At 21.7% G+C, this 20,381-nt stretch overlaps 2 protein-coding genes across 2 annotated transcripts; one reads left to right on the top strand and one right to left on the bottom strand. All coding sequences in view use genetic code 6, as the record gives it.

Annotated features, from left to right (window-relative positions):
- Positions 1-535: 535 nt before the first annotated feature.
- Positions 536-1,168, top strand: TTHERM_001075701 (hypothetical protein; the record flags this gene model as incomplete). The annotated part of the gene is made up of 1 exon (XM_012799895.1): positions 536-1,168. The coding sequence occupies one exon, from the start codon at positions 536-538 to the stop codon at positions 1,166-1,168; it is 633 nt and encodes a 210-aa protein (XP_012655349.1).
- Positions 1,169-1,720: 552 nt separating this feature from the next.
- On the bottom strand, positions 1,721-19,540 carry TTHERM_001075703 (transmembrane protein, putative; the record flags this gene model as incomplete). Its single annotated transcript, XM_012799896.1, has 47 exons — positions 1,721-2,205; positions 2,261-2,627; positions 2,688-3,243; positions 3,570-3,660; positions 3,725-4,328; positions 4,375-6,018; positions 6,236-7,267; positions 7,318-7,656; positions 7,702-8,666; positions 8,733-8,873; positions 8,963-9,265; positions 9,314-9,430; positions 9,477-9,806; positions 10,136-10,293; positions 10,354-10,617; positions 10,896-11,118; positions 11,178-11,249; positions 11,319-11,523; positions 11,574-11,632; positions 11,699-11,769; positions 11,842-12,166; positions 12,253-12,713; positions 12,839-13,047; positions 13,105-13,278; positions 13,332-13,505; positions 13,565-13,738; positions 13,792-13,965; positions 14,016-14,186; positions 14,298-14,456; positions 14,523-14,699; positions 14,805-14,978; positions 15,032-15,202; positions 15,344-15,502; positions 15,567-15,743; positions 15,842-16,015; positions 16,074-16,238; positions 16,376-16,534; positions 16,596-16,772; positions 16,877-17,050; positions 17,109-17,279; positions 17,416-17,574; positions 17,640-17,816; positions 17,916-18,089; positions 18,166-18,339; positions 18,457-18,633; positions 18,682-19,157; positions 19,234-19,540. The coding sequence occupies 47 exons, from the start codon at positions 19,538-19,540 to the stop codon at positions 1,721-1,723; spliced, it is 13,569 nt and encodes a 4,522-aa protein (XP_012655350.1).
- Between the last annotated feature and the right edge of the window lie 841 nt (positions 19,541-20,381).

The following is a 20,381-nucleotide window of genomic DNA, read 5'->3' on the forward strand; positions in this document are numbered from 1 at the left end:
TCAATCTTAATCAAATATTTGTCCTTTTATGTATATTAATTAAATTATAATCTAAAATAAACTCTTCAATATTTATAAATAAATAAAGAATAATTAAAATTAATTGCAAATAGCCAATTTTATTTAAAATAACACCTCATATATTAATTAATACCACCCATGTCTTTTTAAGTCTCCTAAATTTTTTTTTTAAAATTTTATTTTAAAATTTTTTTTCTAGCTAAGTCCACATAAAATTAGACTGAGCTGATACTGTTAATTATACATATTTAAGATATAATTTAGCAAATTTTACAATTCTAATTTAAAAAATATTTTGATTGATTAGATATATTTATTAAATTTTATTAATATTTATTACTAATTAAATTTTTTAAGTCATATACTAACAATTTAAAAAAGTAAAATTAAAGTGGATACCAAAAAATTTGTCAATTAAGAACTTGTTGGTTTTCTTTATTTTCTAAATATTTAATATTTATTTTTTATTTTCAGAATACTTAAAATAAAAAAAATGTCATAAAAATAAATAAATATGAGTAATTCATCAAATCAAGAATAAGATACATAATTTCTTGATTGTACTGATGTGTTTTCATCATAAGAATAGTAGTCATATGATGAATACTAAGTTGATAATAATTCGTAAATTTAATTTATTAAAGACTCTATTGATTTGTAATAAAATTTAGTTCATCTTATTTTGAAAGAATAAAATCTAGTTATGCCTTAATTATGTGAAGCTTTATCTTTATGTAAAAATTTAAAAGAATTAACTATTAGCACTACTGAACTTAATAAGGAATAAATTGAATAGCTATTTTAAGTCCTATATACAAATCCAAAGTTAATATCTTTAAAAATAGATAACAATACTGAGATTAGGGAAAGTATTATAACTATTTCAGAATGTCTCAAATATTTAAATTTAAAAAATATTTAAATCTATAACTTGTCTAGTAATTAGATGGATATTTATGATATCTATGGAGAAGCTATTTTGTCAAATAAGAATATACTGACTATTGATCTTGATCTTACTTATGGCTTACCAGTTTATGGAATGTACATGTTAGTTACTAGTGAAGAAATATTTCAAAAAAAATGGTATAAACTTTTTAAAAGAAAATTAAAAAAACTCGTGGCATTTCGTATGTAATTTTATTGAGATTTTTATATATTTGCAATCAATAAAATAAAAAAAACCTAATATAAATTAATTACTTCACAAAAAAAACTTTAAAATTTAAATATAATTATATTATTTTAGAGATTTAATTAATTAATTACTTTTCTTAACTGCGCATTATTTTATAAAGGACTTAAATTTTAAATTTATAAAATTTAAATTTACATATATACTGTAATTCCTCAAAAAATTGGGGTTGAGTCAGGTCTCTGAATATCTAATATATCGTAAATTATTTATAAAATTTGTTAAAATAGTTATCTATTTATATAAAGATATTGTATTTAATTATAAATAAAGGTCTAATTTGATAAGTGAATATAATCAAAAAAAATAAATAAGATTGTAAAAGGTTACTTCTATTTTTGATTTAGTTGGGTGAAGAAGTATTTATTAATTTATATCTTTATAAATTATCTTTAAATTTTATGAAATTTTTAAAAAAATATTTGTTTATTTAAAACAAAAAAATAAAACATAAATTAAACAAACATATCTTCGTCAAATTCAATATACTCTATTTAATTAAGTTCATATTAAAGGTTTATTTGATTTTAAGAATTAAAATTATTTAATTTAGCAATTTTTATGAAAATTATAAATAATTTCTATTTATTTACTAGTGTTTTATAATAAAGAGTCAGTTTAATATTTTATCTATTATATATCTCCTATTTGTTATCTTTAAATCAAAATATTAATTTTTATAGCTAGCTTTTTCCACATTTGTTTAGCATTAATTTAATTTTTAAAGAGCTTAATTATTATATAATTGATTTTTTTATGATTTTATAGTCTATAATAAGATTTTTGTAAAATCTTTAGAAATAGTTGCTTAATTTAATATTTGATAATCATTAAAAATACTCTCAAATTAACAATAAAAAAAACAATAAAGCAAAAGTTGCTTATTTCATCTTACTAAAGAGAAGCAAATACTAAAAGTTAACATAAAATTATGCTATTGATCATCATTATATCTAACTAATTAGATCTTATTGCTTGATAAGGCTAAGCTAATTAATTAGAAAAAATTAGAAAAAATCATAATAAAAAAAAATATTTATTTACTTATATGAAGAATAAATTTATATGACAAAATTGAAGCTAGTGATAAACCAAACTAAATACCAGGATTATCTGTTAGACTAATAGCAGCAATTATAATCATTTTAAAAACAATTTTTACTATCTCCCAATAATAATATTGTTTTTTATACTCATGATATATAAATCCAAGCTTGCATTTCAATTAAAATTAATCTAAATATATTATTTTTGTTTTAAGTATTAGAATTAATATTGATGGAACTAACAAAACCCAAAATATCAAAATGGGAATTATATAAATCAATAAATTATATTAAAATTGCTCATCACATTATATTCTAGTATATCTAGAAAGATAAAAAATCCCATCCACTTCTGTGCAAAACATCTAATTTGTTAAATTAAAATTTTATTTTAATAAAATTATTGAAATAAATAAAAATATTACATATTCTAAAATTAAGCTAAAGATCCCAGAAATATTTAATACAATAATTATTACAAAACAGTTTATAAGGCTTCTTAAATATGTTTTCCACGGTTTATTAAAGCAAATGAAAACAGTAGAAATGATAATTGTTAAACAATATAAAATAACCAGCTAAACTTAGACAAAAATGATTCTAAAGAAAATGTAAAAATCTCTTACTTAGAAGTATTATAAGTAAAAATCAGAAATCCAACAATCAAAAAGATATACAAATCCATAAAGAGGATTTGATAAAAACCTGATAATTTAAAAGTAAGACCCAAAAAAAGAGGTATTGATTTAGTATATTAATCCAATTGTTTAAATGTAATTTATTACAAACTTTAATATGATATAGTTATCAGAAATTTTTACTTCCTTATACTCTGCAGAAGCTTTAAGTTTGAGAGATATTTTTTTCAAAATAAAATCTGTATATGCTTTTTTACAACTATACATTAGGATTAAGTTTAAAGTTATTGCAGCTATAATGTAAAATAACTTAAAATGTAAACTTTGCCTTGCCACCGAACAACTTTTATAATTAAAAAATCAAATTAAATAAATAATTCATATATTTTTGTTTGTTAAAATATTAATAAATTAAATTATTTAAAATAAAAATTATTATTTAAAAAAAAATAAAATCAGTATTTTAAAATTTACATATTTTCTTTTTATATTTTAAAATATTTCATTTAAATTCCTCTATTTAAGAGGGGAATATCATTTTTTAATATTGAGATATTTTTTGATCTCATAAATTAAAGTAGCAAATAAGATATTTGATATTATAAATACATATTAAAATCTATGAAAATTTGAAAAAAATAAATTTGTTTGCTTATTTAAATATTTTACGCTTAACATTTAAACTCATCAATTTTATAATATTTTTACTTCCAATATTATCCTAAAATATCGCAATCTTGGCAAAGAGCTCCTAAATGACCTAATTTGTAATAATATTAGCATAAATGTTAATAAAATAAATAAATTAATAAATAATAGAATACCTTCAGCACAAAAATAAACTTCTTGTGAACTTTTATCAATTTTAAGTTAGTTTAATTAATTTCTTTATATCGATTAGCTTTAGGTATCCCCAATACAATTAGATAGCTAATTATAGCATTATAAAGTATTTTATGATTAGTTATCTCTTCTCCAGTAACCGTTTGGTATAAGGTATGTTTCTTAATAGCAAACAAAACCATCAATTTTTGGACATAAGTTACACTATTAAGAATTTTAAATTAGTGAAAACGAATTATTCTTGCATGGAAGACAACTATCATAAATACTAAGAATTTTTGATTTGAAATAACCTCTTTAACAGTCTTTATCAAACTCAAAGTTTATAACTAAATTGTAATTATCAGCTTGCTAACTTTTTATTCTGTCAAATAGCAGTTATACTGACAGTATTTCATTTACTTATCCATAGATTTTTAAATAATTTGTCAAATTGAAACTTCCATCTTTAAAAGGAATATTTGTTTCTTCCATAAAAGTATTTAACGATTAAGATACTTTCTTTACCTTTAAATATAAATTATCACCTTCTAATTCTTTGTATTGCTACCCTTATTCGTCTAAAACAAACACTAAAAGCTCATTCTAAAGAAAAAAATGAGTAAAAAAAAATCTATAAAAATAATTTTACCTGCAACTAACCGCTTGTTTAAACTAATATTTTAGAGTTATTTTAGTATAGAGTTTGTTTGTAAGTAATTTGCATTTAGCTTGGAGAAGTTATTTGCAAAGAACCAAAATAATTTGCTTAATTTTATAAAACCTTATTTTATTCACTAATGAGACTCATATACTAATTAATGTTAGAATAAAAAATAGCTCCAATGTAGGCACTATTCTTGATAAATGTATTTTTGATAAAATTGATATTAATTTATTGATTTTATTGCAATTATTAGTAATAAATAACTCCTCCTTTATTAAAAGCTTTGTTTTATATGAATTGACATCCATAGACTATTGTGCTAAAGTCTTATTAAAACTAAATAGTTAAAGACCCTCCATTAAAAGCAGAATTTTATTAAAATATGCAATTTTCTATTTTATTTTGATAGTTTTTTTCATATTAAAGTTATCTTTTTGCTTCAATTAAGCTTATTTATTATATTAGTAAAAATCCTCCTATTAAGCTTCCTTGATTCTACTAAAATAAAGAATTCTGTAACTAAAATTGTTGTACAAGTATTTGTATTGGTGAAATTTGACAGAATTTACATTAAAGCTGACTAAACGAGGAATTTTGAATCACTACAAAATTAGAATTATAAAAAATAATATTGTTAACACTTGTAAAATTATTGTGCTAGATATTGTAGTATTAAGATTAAACGATCTACACATTTTTAGCATTAATATTCATAAAATTTGAGGTAACAATAAAATTCTAATAAGTATTGTTATATTCATTGTATTGTATGTTTTATAATATGTTAAATAAAGCTGGGTAGAGGAAAAGATAGATTTTTTCATTTTAATTTTACAAATTTATTTAATTTTGAGATGACTCAAAAATACTTCCAGCTATATACAACTAAGTAACTTGAGTGAAATCAAACAAAGAAAAAGATCTGAATTAATTACTTTAGCTTTTTGCTTGATCTATTATTTATAGTAAATCTTATAATTGAGAAGATGGATCATTATAGAATGAAGATGATATAATAAAAACTCTTCCAATTCCAATTCCATTAAAATTGAGATAAAAAAATGCTCCCTGCAGAGCAAAGTTATTTTACATAATGCTATCACTCATTTTAAAAAAGAGATTTCCTTAAAATGGGGTTATATAAAATGATCCACCTTATATTGTAGCTAAATTATTAGATACTTCTGAATTTTCTAATATTATATCTATATTACTTACACTTGTTGCATCTATATAAACTCCTCCCCCTAAGCTATTTGATTCCAGTAAAGCAGCTCTATTTTGTAAAATTTGTGTTTATGTTATAATTAATTATGAATATTATTATCCTTAAAAATAAATTGCTCCTCCTTTTTAAGCAAATCCTTGTTATAAAAAACAGCTATTCAATGAAAGTCGAGAAGACTTAGAGAATACTAAACCTCCAAGAGTAATTGAGGTATTTATATTTCTTTACATTTGATTTGAAAATTAGCATTCAGTTAAATTAGCATTATTAGAAATAATAGAGATAGCATTCCTCGAAGCTGTACTATAATTGTTTATAAATTTAGAAAAAATAATATTAACATAGCTTTAATAAGCATCTATGCATATACAAGAGCAAGCACTTTATTAATCATTTACTACCTATAATTAAAAAATTAAAATATTTAATAAAAATTATATTTTAAATAATTTATTATTAAAAATAACTCAAGCGTCAAAATATGTTAAAAAATCTAAAAATGAGAAAAATATAGATCAGAATAAGTGAGTATTTCTTAAAGAATAATTTTAAGTAAAATTAATATTATAAAAGATATTTTAATTAAATTTTGAAAAAAAACAATTAATGAATTATTACTTAATTTTAATTAAATAAGGCTGTATTATTCTAAAAGTTCAAGTTGCTAAGCGATATTTTTTAATTAGCACTAGTTTTTATTGCTAATATTGAGAATATATTGGTTGATTATTAGATAAAAATTTGATTATTATTAGCATATAAAAAATTGATGTCAATTATTGAGTTATATCCCTGATTACTAACGAATTCGTTTGTTATAAAAATTAAAGGACTAGTAGTTGTTATATTTTAAATATTTACTTATTATAATTTTATACCTTTATAGATTTATTTAATAGAGAATAATTCAGTTTTTAACTATTAGTCTATCCAGTTATTTACAATGTTAATAACTCTTGAAGTGTAATACTATGCTTGCGAAATTTAAAATATATTTATCTGGTTAGGATGTGAAATATTAACATTCATTATTGCTACTTTATAGCATGAATTGATTGAGAATAGATTCGAGTTTAAATTTTCATCTTCTTAATTTTTATCATTGACAACAATCCCTTAAAATTTCAGAGAATTTAATTCAGTAGAATTTCCAATATAATAAAATATGGATGACTAAATTAACTAAACTGTATTATTACTGATTAAAACTTAAATAAACTAGAATAAATACTATTGATCTTTCATATAAATTTATCTCTCTAATTTTCCGTCATCAAAATTTTAGAATAAATAACTTTTTGTTAAAACATTATTTATAACAGATAGCTGCAAGCAAATCATTTGATTTATTACTATTAAGCTATTAAATTCTTTATCGTTTTTGATAATATTGCTGTCAAAAGTTATAATTTCAAAAAGGCTGTAAAAAAGTTTTGTTATTGTGAGTAGTTGTGAGTTTTAATAAACTTAATTTCTTTAAAAATTTAAATTGGATATTTACAAACTTGCGTTTGGAAGCTTGTCAAAAGGTGTAATCTAAAACATTATAGATTTTTAAATCATTAAGTTATTGCTTATCTTTATATTATTTACTTGAAAAGTTATATTTTAATAAGAAAGACTGATGATTGAAGACTACTAAAAGTACACCTAAAAATAATAAATAATTATATTTTAAATTTAAGTAAGAAAAAATTTACTTATGAAACATTGAAATTTTCTATTTATAGAGAAATATTTTATGCTTAGATACTTGCTTAAGTGTTAATAAAATTAAATAAACTGCTTTGATACACTAATAAATTATTCACAGAAGAATTAGTAATCTAGATAGTTTATCTCAAATTAAAAATTTTAATGTTGAAAAAAAATTTTTGAATACTGAGAACTTCATCAGAAAAAAAACCCTAGTAAAGCTTAGTATTATTTGATTATATCTACTAAACATCATAAAACTAATTAAATAATCCGTTTATTGAGCAGTTAGTAAACTAAAATGAATAAGTATCAACATTACTAATGATAATACTCTAGCTATTCTATATATTTGTATTTTATGAAATGTTTAAATTTTTAAATTATACGTTTAGGAAACCATTTATAGAAATTGAATCTTTAATATTTATTTCACTTACTTAAGGATTATTTTGATCTTTTGTATAATTTCCGATGATATTTATTTGAAATACTTGCAAGTAAGGAATTAATTAAAGCAAAGAAGTTGTAATAGAGATAGGGTTTTATAAAACGCATTTTTAATCTAAAATGTGAATGTCTACTTACAATTCTCTAACTCCTAATTCATTCATATAAACTAGAGCTTTTGTAAATTCAGATTCATTTACTATCAATTTATCCCAATCGGCATCATTAGCTCTTTGGAAATTTAAAGGTATTTGCTCTGTTCCACTCCCTAATTCATCAAATATGCCAAGACATTTAGCAAAGATAGTAGTTTCTTTTCTATACGCGCATTTTAATTAATTATTCTTACATAAAACGCAGGAGTTAGTATCTTAGTCCAATCTCCACTCATAATTATTTATTAAATTTGAGTTATAACTTTGTGTTGCTAATTATTTTATTGATTTGCATGAATAACATTTAGATTTATATAAGCTAAATGGATTGTTAGTAATTGGATTATAATCACAAGACAAGCATCCTAAAGGGCACAAGGAGCAATCTTATTTAAGGGAATTAAAATGAGTCATATACTTAAAATTTAAGTCAGTTAATTAGTAAAATGATAAAATCTAAACTGAGATATTGGATATTTATTTTTACAAATTAACATAAGAGCAAGAAATACAAATAGGACTAAAATTTTTCATGTAGCACAAATCACATTATGGTCCACATAAATTTTTTATGCATCTTTTGTTCTACAAGAAGTAGCCTACTTAGCAAGAAGAACATATTATCTCATAATTATCAGATGACTAGATATTTAATCTATCTTATAAAGATGGTTGTATTTATTCAAAAATAATCTATTATGTTCTGTTTTTTAGTTCTATCTACTGAATTTTATCATTTACCATTTCACCTTTTAAAATAAATAAATAAATAAATATATTTTTTTATATATTTCAAAAATAAAAACAATTTTAACTTTCATAACAAGAAGAACACCCTTCTGGACATTATTGGCATCCAAAAAGAGTAGGAAACAAAAAAATATTGTCATTTTAACTAAGGCATTAAGTACATTAAAATATTTAATTGTTAGCATTATCAGTATAACTGTAACAGCCTATACACAAATTTATCTTTATAAATTAAAAATTTTTTAAAATAATTTTAATTTTTAATCATTTACTTATTTTGAGCAATCAATCTGACAAATATTAAGATTAATGTTAAATGATTAGTTTTATCCACATTATAGACAATATGGTTAATTTTCAGAGCTAAACCTAACCGTATTTTAGCAGTTTGAAATATAATTCGGATCTGCTTTATTATTGCATTGATAAGAACTGCGACTATAATTTATACTTACAAATTAATAACAAGCATAGCATTTTGATTCATAAGATAAACTACTATCCCACCAATTTTAGCTTGTTAAAGATTATCTAGAGCCATCTGACTTCCCAAAATATTCAATCAGACAGTCCTAAGAAATAGGTATGCAATCCACCACTAAAATTATAATTTATTTTAACAAAAATTAAAAAAAATTAATTTTACTGTTAGGACTAATTATGAAACCATCAAAACACTATAAACATTTCTTAATTATTGATGTAGAATATTTTTAGCTTAGTTATATATCAAATGTGCTTGTCAAGTTATATTTTATATTACCTACAAAAAAATTATTTATCAAATGAAAAAATATAAATTATCCTACCGTAATAGCACGAAAAGCATTTAATACCACATGGCTCACATCCAGAGTAATCTTTTGTCACAATAAACTAAGGAGAGCATAAAGAGCATAATATACTGTATTAAGTTGTGCTTAATTTACTAAAATCAATATTCCATTGTTATGTATTTGCTAAAATTTAACTCCAATTCACACTTTGTTCATTATAGTAACCACCGTAAAAGCAGCTCAAGCAGTTATCAGGACAAGGCTAGCATGAATTTAGATAACTTAGTGCGTATCCATATTCACAGGTTAGACAAATTTTTATATTGTTTAAAATTTGACAGCTTGCACAGTTTTTAATATTACCTAAACGTTAGATGATTAAAAAAATTATATTTTAATATTTTTAGCTAATTAACAATTTATAAAATTAGTTTTGTAAAGACTATTTGATTGTTTCAATTAAATTAGCAGACATTTATGTTAAAATAACTAAATGAATAACTAACTTAATTAAATTAGGATAATTCTAGCTTTCATATATTTATTTATTAAGGAACTTTAAAATTTATATTTATAGGTAAATCTTTTAAATTGGATAGACTATATATTATTTATAAAAACTAAATATATGAAAGCCATTCCCTTATTATCAATAAATATTTATTTGTGAATATGTAAAAAATAGTAATTACAAAAAGAGCTTAGCTATTCGAGGACAATCTAATTTAATTGATTTAGTTTAATTTAGTAATAAATAGTTAATTTTGGAATGTATGACTTCTAATAAATAAATTAATATTGAATGTTAAAAGTATCGCAAAAAACAATGTCTCCAACCTTTACAAATTACCTTTAAATTAAAAGAAATAATCATTTGAAAATTAATTTAAATTAATTTGAAAAATAATACCATTTATTTAAGCAATAAGCATATACTTATTCCAAATTATTATTTAACTCATTTATGTAGTAATCATATAAATTGTATATACCAGCTATTTAAGGGTTACTATTTTGTTATATGAACTCTTTGTCTTCAAATAAATAATCTGGATATAAAATTTATGTCGAAGGAAGAAGGATGCAATACTGTGTTTGAAGGACTATATCTGCATATAGGAAATATTCAAAAGAACATTATAAGCAATTATTTACTGATGAGCATAGTTAGCACCTTTTAAAAATAAATATACATTTAATTTTAATTCAAATTTTTTTATTTGAATAGTAGAAAAATTAAAATAAATAATTTATTCTAAAATTAAATAAATTATAATTTCAATAGTTTTATCTTTTAATAATAATTTTGATAATACTCATTAAATTTTTTTTTTTAGAATATATTACCCTTAGCTACATTACTATTTTATAGGGGTGATATCTAATTATTTATATATCAATTATATCGTAAAAATTTAGTTGCCTTAGCTCTAGCTTTAGTTTGATATTTACTCGATCATTAAACTGCTATAACATTTTTAATTTCCAACCCACAAGTATGATGATGGACATCTTAAACATTAAGGAATAGTAGAAAGTTCTTTACACTAATTATCATATGCAGCACAATATTAATTATCATTTAATTACTTGTATACGCATGGCATATAGTTATAAACTTAAATTATGCATTAATCTTACTTTACATTCATTTTAGTAAATGGGGTGCAAGAGACTAGAATATATTTATAATTTACTTTATATTTATATCAAAATAATAATCTTAATGATTACATTAAAGAGGATTATAGCACTCATTTTAATTACAAGCTTTACATACTGAGCCAGTAGATTGTATACATTTCCCTTTATTTTCATAAATAATTTAAAAAATAATAAGTTTAATTTTTTTTTTAATACTAAAAAATGAATTACCATTAAAACCCAAACAAAAACCATCTTATATAGGAATGCATGAATCTCCAGATAGACATTGTGTGATATGACAAAAAGTACATGAACCAGAATTAATAGAAATACATTTATAATTATTGTCTACACATGTATTTAATGGATCTATAGGTATGCATTTAGGAGTTTCCGAATTATCCAAGCAAAATAAGTTCATCTAACAAGATAACTGTAAATTTGTTTAAAATAATTAACAAGTTTTTTATGAACTAATTTTACTAAATCTGAATTATTTTGAGACTAAGATTTCGATAAGCAACGACCATTTTTATCCAAAGCTAAATAAAATAAATATTTTATTTATTTTTAACAAAAAAAAAAATTTAATTAGTTTTTATAAATACCAAAAGTATTTGAATCTTCCATTTCGACGCAATACTCTAATTTAAGCAAATCGTTTGTTATTTTACAAAACCTAGTTTATTTTTTTTTATGTTAAATAATTCAATCAATAATTTTTAAAAAATAAATAAATAAATTTTATTACCCTGAAACACACCATTTAGCACCAAATTACCCTGCTTATTCTGCTAATAAGCATTTTTAAGTTTTATTCTCTTAAGAGATATACAAATTTTAAGTCATTTCAAAGCATTCCTAATTTAGTAAACAATAATTCTTTGAACATAGAACAGTTTAAGGTACTTCTTTTTGTTAGCATGTAGATGTTCCTTATTTTCTACCTGGGAAGCCTTAAAGTTCAGAGTAATCAACATGTACACAATTATTTAAGCTATCTAGGCATAAAGGTCCAAAGGTACATTAATAAGCAGAATTTAAACTATTATAGCAACCACAATACATAGCCGTTACTAAATTAAGTTTAATAATAATTTTTATAAATTGCTTAAAATTAACTTTAATCACAAAAATATTTTATTTTCAAATTTAAATTTACTCTTTGATAAGCAATTTGTTGTATTTTAACAATTTTTTAACTACTGATCTGTAAATTTTTAACATTATCCCCTAGTATCTTTTATTACATAATCTAAGTCTGTATCTGAATTTACACACAAATATGAACTATTTATATATGCAGAGCAAAAGCTTAGGACCATATCAACAATCATTTAGCTTGAAGAACCTCCCTCACGAATACAAACATGGTTTCCATCATCTTTACAAGGGCTTTCGTCATTATCTAATTATTTGCAGTAAAAACTGTCATCAATATTACTTCTTTGTTTCCTACAATATCCAGGAGCACACCAAATAGCATTTTTACTGGTATCTGTGTCACCGACATTTCCAAAACACTGGTATGTACCTTTCTGAGTCATTATTCTATTTAAAGTTGCATCACTAGATAAGATCCTACATGATTAATTTATATCTATACAATATAACTTAGAACATCTATTTTATTAATAAAATTTTATTCAACAAATAGTACTAAAAATATTTTATAATTTAATTATCTTTAAATGGTAATTATTTTTGAATTATTTTATCTTTAGGATTTAAATTAGAGAGTGTTTTACTTAATTGCTTGAGGCTAGTTTTCGATAAGACAGATATTGTTATTGTCAGCTCCTACGATTTAGTTAAATTATAATTCATAATTCACACATGCCTGACTAACAGCAGAACTTGTATCTTGACAGATAAAGTTAACTGAAAAGTTGCAAACTTGTATTTGATTGTTGTAATATACTCCTACAAAGGCGCATGTCCCATCAATATATTTACCCTATTATATAAAAAAATATATTATTTATTTCTACATTTTTTAAGTTTCACATCATACAATTAGATTTGTATTTTATTATATAGTCTAAGGCCAAACATCCCATTCAGAGCACCCCTAATAAGAAGCATCAAAGTTATTTAAACAGATAAACTAAATTTATTAATTGCAATATTTTATTTGGTTCTAAGCAAAGATATTTAGGTAAGCACAGCTTCCGTCAACATATCTACCCTATTAAAATCAATATTTTAATAAAAGTAAAAACAAAATTTAAACTTGATTACAATAGGTTTAGTTTAGTCTAATTAGTTTAAAGTATTAATATCCCACCAGAAAACAGCTTCATCTTTTAATTTTCTATTATCTATGCAAACACTATTTACTTATTCATTCCAAAATAAAATTTATTTAGAAGCATAAGTATTTAAGAAAGCACATTTCATGTCAGAAAATATCCCCTTTTTATAATGAAAAAATTTCAATAAATAAATGATTTAAAAATTAAATTAAATTTTACAATCACTTGAGTTTGTGAGTTAATTACATTTGATGTAGGACGTTGCCAGATAAGGCATGCTTAATTGGTTTAAGTATCATCCAAGCAAACATTTTTTATTTATTAATTGCATTATTTAATAATTTTATTAGAACGTTCATCAAGAAAGGCACAACTATTGTCTGTTCGTATTCCCTATTTTTCATTCATATCTTAGAAATGAATTTATAATGAAAAAAATTTTTTACCACAGCCTATTTGGTTATTGAAGAATCTAGAGAATTCATATTCCAATTTAAACAAGCTTGATTATTTTAAGAAGTATTATCTATACAGACCCCAAAAACACTATAATTGCAATTTTATATTGGTTTATTATCATAAATATTTAAAATAGCGCATGTATTGTCTTAGAATATACCCTTAATAATTAATTAAATTTTTAAGAATTAAAAATATAAAAAATACTTACAACAGGATATATATATTATGGAGAAGGAGTAGTATTCCATTAAATGCATCCTTATTAGTTGTTATTGACAGATGAATTATATATGCAGACATTATTTTAAATATTGCAATCTTTAATTTAATTTTGAACGAAAATATTTAGATATGCACAAGAGCCATCTTTGAAGATCCCCTTTAATAAAAATTATAATATACTCTTTATATTTAATTCAGACTAAATCAGTAATAAATAGTGAATGTTAGTAAAAAAATATCAAAGGAATTTGAATAAAGTTGTAAATACAATAGGATTCGGATCAAATTAGTCTTTCCACCAAAAAGCAGCTTAATTACTCTAATCCCTATTATCTAAGCAAATATTAGTTACTTAACTATTCCAGAATAAGATAGATTTTTAAGCATAAGTATTTAAGAAAGAGCATGAATAGTCATTGAATATTCCCTTAATTAATTAAAATAAATTTTATAAACCAATCAATTATTAAAATTAAGAAAGTTAATTCTTTACAATAACTTATTCTGGAGAGTTAGTTACACTTGAGACTGCAAGTTACCAGTTTAAACATGCTTGATTACTTTAATTTCTATTATCTAAGCATATGGTTTTTATTTGTTAATTACAATTTTTAATTATCGAATTTTAATATTTATTCTAAAATGCACAACTATTGTCAGCAAATATTCCCTATTTAGTTTTATTAAAAATATGTGAATTTAAAATATAATTTATCCATTAATTTTTTTTATATTTCACCATTTATAATTGTATATATTAAAATTTTAATTTTACCACAGCCTAATTAGAATTTGAAGAATCTAGAAAACCCATATTCCAATTTAAACAAGCTTGATTGTTTTGTGAAGTATTATCTAAACAAACCCCATAAACGCTATAATTACAGTATTTTATGGGCTTATTAGAATAAATATTTAAAATAGCACATGTATTGTCTTAATAAATACCCTTAAAATAATAAATTAAAATTAAAATTTTTTAAATTATATAAAAATGGTTACAATAGGATATATATATTATGTTGAAGGTTTAACATTCCATTAAATACATCCTTGCTAGCTGTTATTGTCAGAAGAATTATATATGCAGACATTATTTACTGTACTACAGTCTTTTATTTAATTTTGAACAAAAATATTTAGATATGCACAAGAGCCATCTTAGAAGATCCCCTTTACAAAAATTATAAAAATATTATTTAATTCTAAATGAAATTTATATTTGACCTAGCTTAATCTAGTAAATAGTGAAAGTGGGAAAAAATATCATAATTAAAAGAAATATCAAAAGAATTTGAATAAAATTGTAAATACGATAGGATTTGGATCAGATTAGTCTTTCCACCAAAAAGCAGCTTAATTATGTTAATCCCTGTTATCTAAGCAAACATTAGTTGCCTAACTATTCCAGAACAATATAACTTTTTAAGCATAAGTATTTAAGTAAGAGCATGAATAGTCATTGAAAATTCCCTTATTTAATTAAAATAAGTATTACAAACTAATCAATCACCAAATTAATAAAGTTAATTTTTACAATAACTTAAGTTGCTGAGTTAGTTACACTTGAGGCTGCAATTTACCAGTTTAAGCATGCTTGATTACTTTAATTTCTATTATCTAAGCATATGGTGTTTATTTATTAATTACAATTTTTAATAATCTTATTTTAATAGTTATTCTGAAATGCACAACTATTGTCAGTATATATTCCCTATTTAGTTTATTAAAAATTTGTGAATTTAAAATATAAGTTATTTATTCATTTTTTTTATATTTCGCATTTTATTGTTGTAAATATTAAAATATTACCACAGCCTAATTAGAAATTGAAGAATCTAGTTAATTCAAATTCCAATTTAAACAAGCTTGATTATTTTGAGAAGTATTATCTAAACAGACCCCATAAATACTATAATTACATTAATTTATGGGCTTATTAGAATACATATTTAAAATAGCACAAGTATTGTCTTGATAAATACCCTTAAAATAATTAGTTAAAATTAAATCTTTTAAGAATTAAAAATAAAAAGATGCTTACAACAGGATATGATGAAGAAGTATAATAATTCCATTAAATACATCCTTACTAGTTATTATTGATAGATGAATTATATATGCAGACATTATTTTAAATATTGCAATCTTTTATTTAATTTTGAACGAAAATATTTAGATATGCACAAGAGCCATCCATAAAGATTCCCTTTTCATAAATTAAAATAATATTATTTATGAAATTTATATTTAGCCTAACTAAATCTGTAATATATTGTGTAATTTAGTAAAAAAATATCATAATTAAAAGAAATATAATTGGATTTTATATAAAGTTGCAATTACAATAGGATTTGGATCAGATGAGTCTTTCCACCAAAAAACAGCTTAATTATTTTAATTTTTATTCTCTAAGCAAACGTTACTTACTTAACTATTCCATTATAATATAGCTTTTTAAGCATAAGTATTTAAGAAAGAGCATGAATAGTCATTGAAGATTCCCTTAATTAATGAAAATATTATAAACAAATCAATTATTAAATTAAGAAAGTTAATTGTTTACAATAACTTGGTTTGGCGAGTTAGTTACACTTGAGAGTGCAAGCTACCAGTTTAAACATGCTTGATTACTTAAATTTCTATTATCTAAGCATATGGTATTTATTTATTAATTGCAATTTGAGATTTGTTTATTTGAATATTAATTCAAAAATGCACAACTATTGTCAGTAAATATTCCCTATTTAGTTTAATTAAATATATTTGAATTTAAAATTTAAGTATCTATAGATTTTTATTATATTCAACATTTTATTATTGTAGATATTAAAATTTAAATTTTACCACAGCCTAATTAGAAATTGAAGAATCTAGAGAACTCATATTCCAATTAAGACAGGCTTGATTGTTTTGAGAATTATTATCTAAACAGACCCCATAAACACTATAATTACATTATTATATAGGCTTATTAGAATAAATATTTAAAATAGCACATGTATTGTCTTAATAAATACCCTTAAAATAATTAATTAAAATTAAATTTTTATAAAATTAAAAATATAAAAATGGTTACAATAGGATATATATATTGTTCTGAAAATGTAAAATTCCATTAAATACATCCTTGCTTGTTGTTATTGACAGAAGAATTATATTTACAAACATTATTTATTGTACTACAGTCTTTTATTTAATTTTGAACAAAAGTATTTAGATATGCACAAGAACCATCGTTGAATATACCCTTTAAGAAAAATTAAAAAAAATATTATTTAGTTCTATATGAAATTTATATTTGACCTAACTCAATAGTAAATAATGAAAATAGGGAAAAATATCAGAATTAAAAGAAATATCAAAGTATCTGAAAAAGCAATTACAATTGGATTTGGATCAGATGAGTCTTTCCACCAAAAAACAGCTTAATTAGCCTTATCCCTATTATCTAAGCAAACATTAGTTACTTAACTATTCCAGAATAATATAGCTTTTTAAGCATAAGTATTTAAGTAAGAGCACGAATAGTCATTGAAGATTCCCTTATTTAATTAAAATAAATAATAATAATTAATGTATTATAAAATTATTAAAGATAATTTTTTACAATAATTTGAGTTGGTGAGTTAATTACACTTGAAGCTGCAACCTACCAATTTATACATGCTTGTAAATTTTGATTTTTATTATCTAAGCATATGTTGTTAATTTGTTAATTACAATTTAAAATTTCCTAATTTTAATATTAATTCAAAAATGCACAACTATTGTCAGCAAACCTTCCCTATTTAGTTTTATTAAAAATTTGTTAATTTAAGATCTATATTATGTAAAAATTTTTATTTTATTCAAATTTAGAAAGTTGAAAGTATCAAAATTTTACCACAGCCTAATTAGGAATTGAAGAATCTAGAGAACTCATATTCCAATTTAAGCAAGCTTAATTATCTTGAGTAGTATTATCTAAACAAATTGCATTGATATTAAAATTGCAGTTTATTATTTTTTATTTAGTATATATATTTTAAATGGCGCATGAAAAATCACTAAATATTCCCTAATTGATTTAATTAATATTTTTTTTAAAAATTAAAGTAAATTTTTAGAATAAAAAGTTAAAATTTAATAAATACTATTGGTTAAGTTGTTTATTATATAGATGAAAGATTCCATGAAATACATCCTTATAGATTATTATTGAGAGAAGAATTATAAATACACACACCAGTATTTTAAGTGTTGCAATTATTGATTTTTTTACTATCGTATACATCTTTATATGCACATGTTCCATCAGAAAATATTCCCTAATATTATTAATTATTTGTATAAAAATAAATTAAATACAACAATTTTTATTTTTAAAAATATTAACTTTTTCTTAAAATATATATAAATAATTAATTAATTAAAATATATTATACTATTATTATTTGATTATTGTTTTAAGAGATTTACTGAGTATTCCATTAAAAGCAACCTTATTAATTGTTAGCAGTACTGTCTAAGCAAACCGAATTAATATTTTAATTACAATATTTTATTTGATTGTTTGAATAGACTCCTAAGAATACGCATGTCCCATCAATATCAAATTTACCCTAACAATTATTTAATTAAATAATTTCTTTAAAAAATTAATAAATTACTATTGGCTATGAAGTATCTAAAATATTTAATTTAGAGAGATCCCAACAAGTGTTGTCAGTTGGATTAAAACATACTGAGTTAACATATAAATGAGAGCAATCATTTTAGGAATTCACTTTCTAACTTTATGTTATACAGTTTCTTTATATACCTGAAACACCTAAAATCCCATACTAAGTATAAAGGGTTTGCATTTATGAAGTATTATATATATTGCATTTATTATTATCATTTTAGTTGATGCAGTAATTATCTGCACAAGAAACTGCATTTAGATTATCATTTAATCCTAATATGCAAACTTTAGACACTCCTGATAAACCATTTAAACTAGTTTGAGGCAGATCTCTATAACCTATGCAAGTTATTGAAGCATCTTTACTTTATAATTAACATACAGGATTTGTTGAAAAATCAGAAAGATTACCAGAGTATAAAGTAATCACCCAATTCTATAAATTAAGCTATAGTAAATCTGTATTTTTTAAATATACAAAATTAGTTATGTAAAATATTTTATATTAACACTTTAAGCATAGAATTTAATTTACTAAACTAATTGCATAAAAAGAAAGAATTTTGATTTGTAAGGCACCGCCCTCCTTTGAAGCCTCCAATATTAACAAGTTAAGTATTTGTAACATCATAACATGATTATTAATCTACACAACAAAAACTTGCACTGTTGTTAAGATTATAGTTACTACATCCTTAAGTTATCCATGCACATTAATCATTATAGTTAGCGCCTGTTGCTAAAGCACAGTTGCATGTTAATATAAACTACCAATCGTATTAGCTATTTAAGCATCTTATAAAAAAAATAAGTTATAAACAAATATACTTTATTCTATACATTCTTTTTCTTTTTCTACTTTTTTATCATAATTATACTAAAAGAAAATTAATTATCATATATTTTACAAAAGAATCCAAATAATTACAATTTTTTGAAAAGAAATTGTGGTTATCCTAAATCTCTTCTGACTTTCTACTTTGAAAAAAAAAGTTATTTGATTTTCCTCTAAAAATTTAAATAAATTTCTCGTATTAAAATTTTACCAATAAATTAGAAGTAGGTACTTATGTAAAAATATAAAAATTTAGAAATGTAATAAATTAATTACCATACAAAGTATATCAATAATTAATTTGTTGTAAAAATTAATATTTACATAAAAATTGAATTTAAGGTATCAAAAAATTACTATTTTTTATCTCAACAAATCTTTTTACATTTTAGCTAAAAATATTTCTTTCGAATTTTTCATAAAATACATTAAAAATAAAATAAAGGCTATAAAATATTGTGTAAATCAAATAAGAAGGCTTAAAAAATAAAATGAAACTAGTCATAGTTTTCAACTAAGCCCAATAATAAATGCTAATTTAAAAAGAGACTCAAATAAGTATTAATAAACCCATTTTAAAAATATTATTAATTTATTAAAAATTATGTACATATTAATTAAAGTTTAAATGATTCTTTCTTTTAATTTTATTGAAAAAATATTTAATAGTAAAAAGATAAAATAATTAAATTTGAAAACTAAAAAAGAAAAAAAAATAAATATAAAATCAATTAGAAATTATTTATTTAATAATTAATTTAATTATTTTAAATTTTTCTTTTGATTTTTTTAACTAAATTGTAAAATAAATATCTTCAAAACTTATTTAAAATAATTTAATATTAAAT

Source organism: Tetrahymena thermophila (assembly GCF_000189635.1).
Source record: "Tetrahymena thermophila SB210 genomic scaffold scf_8254412, whole genome shotgun sequence".
Classification (NCBI taxonomy): domain Eukaryota; phylum Ciliophora; class Oligohymenophorea; order Hymenostomatida; family Tetrahymenidae; genus Tetrahymena; species Tetrahymena thermophila.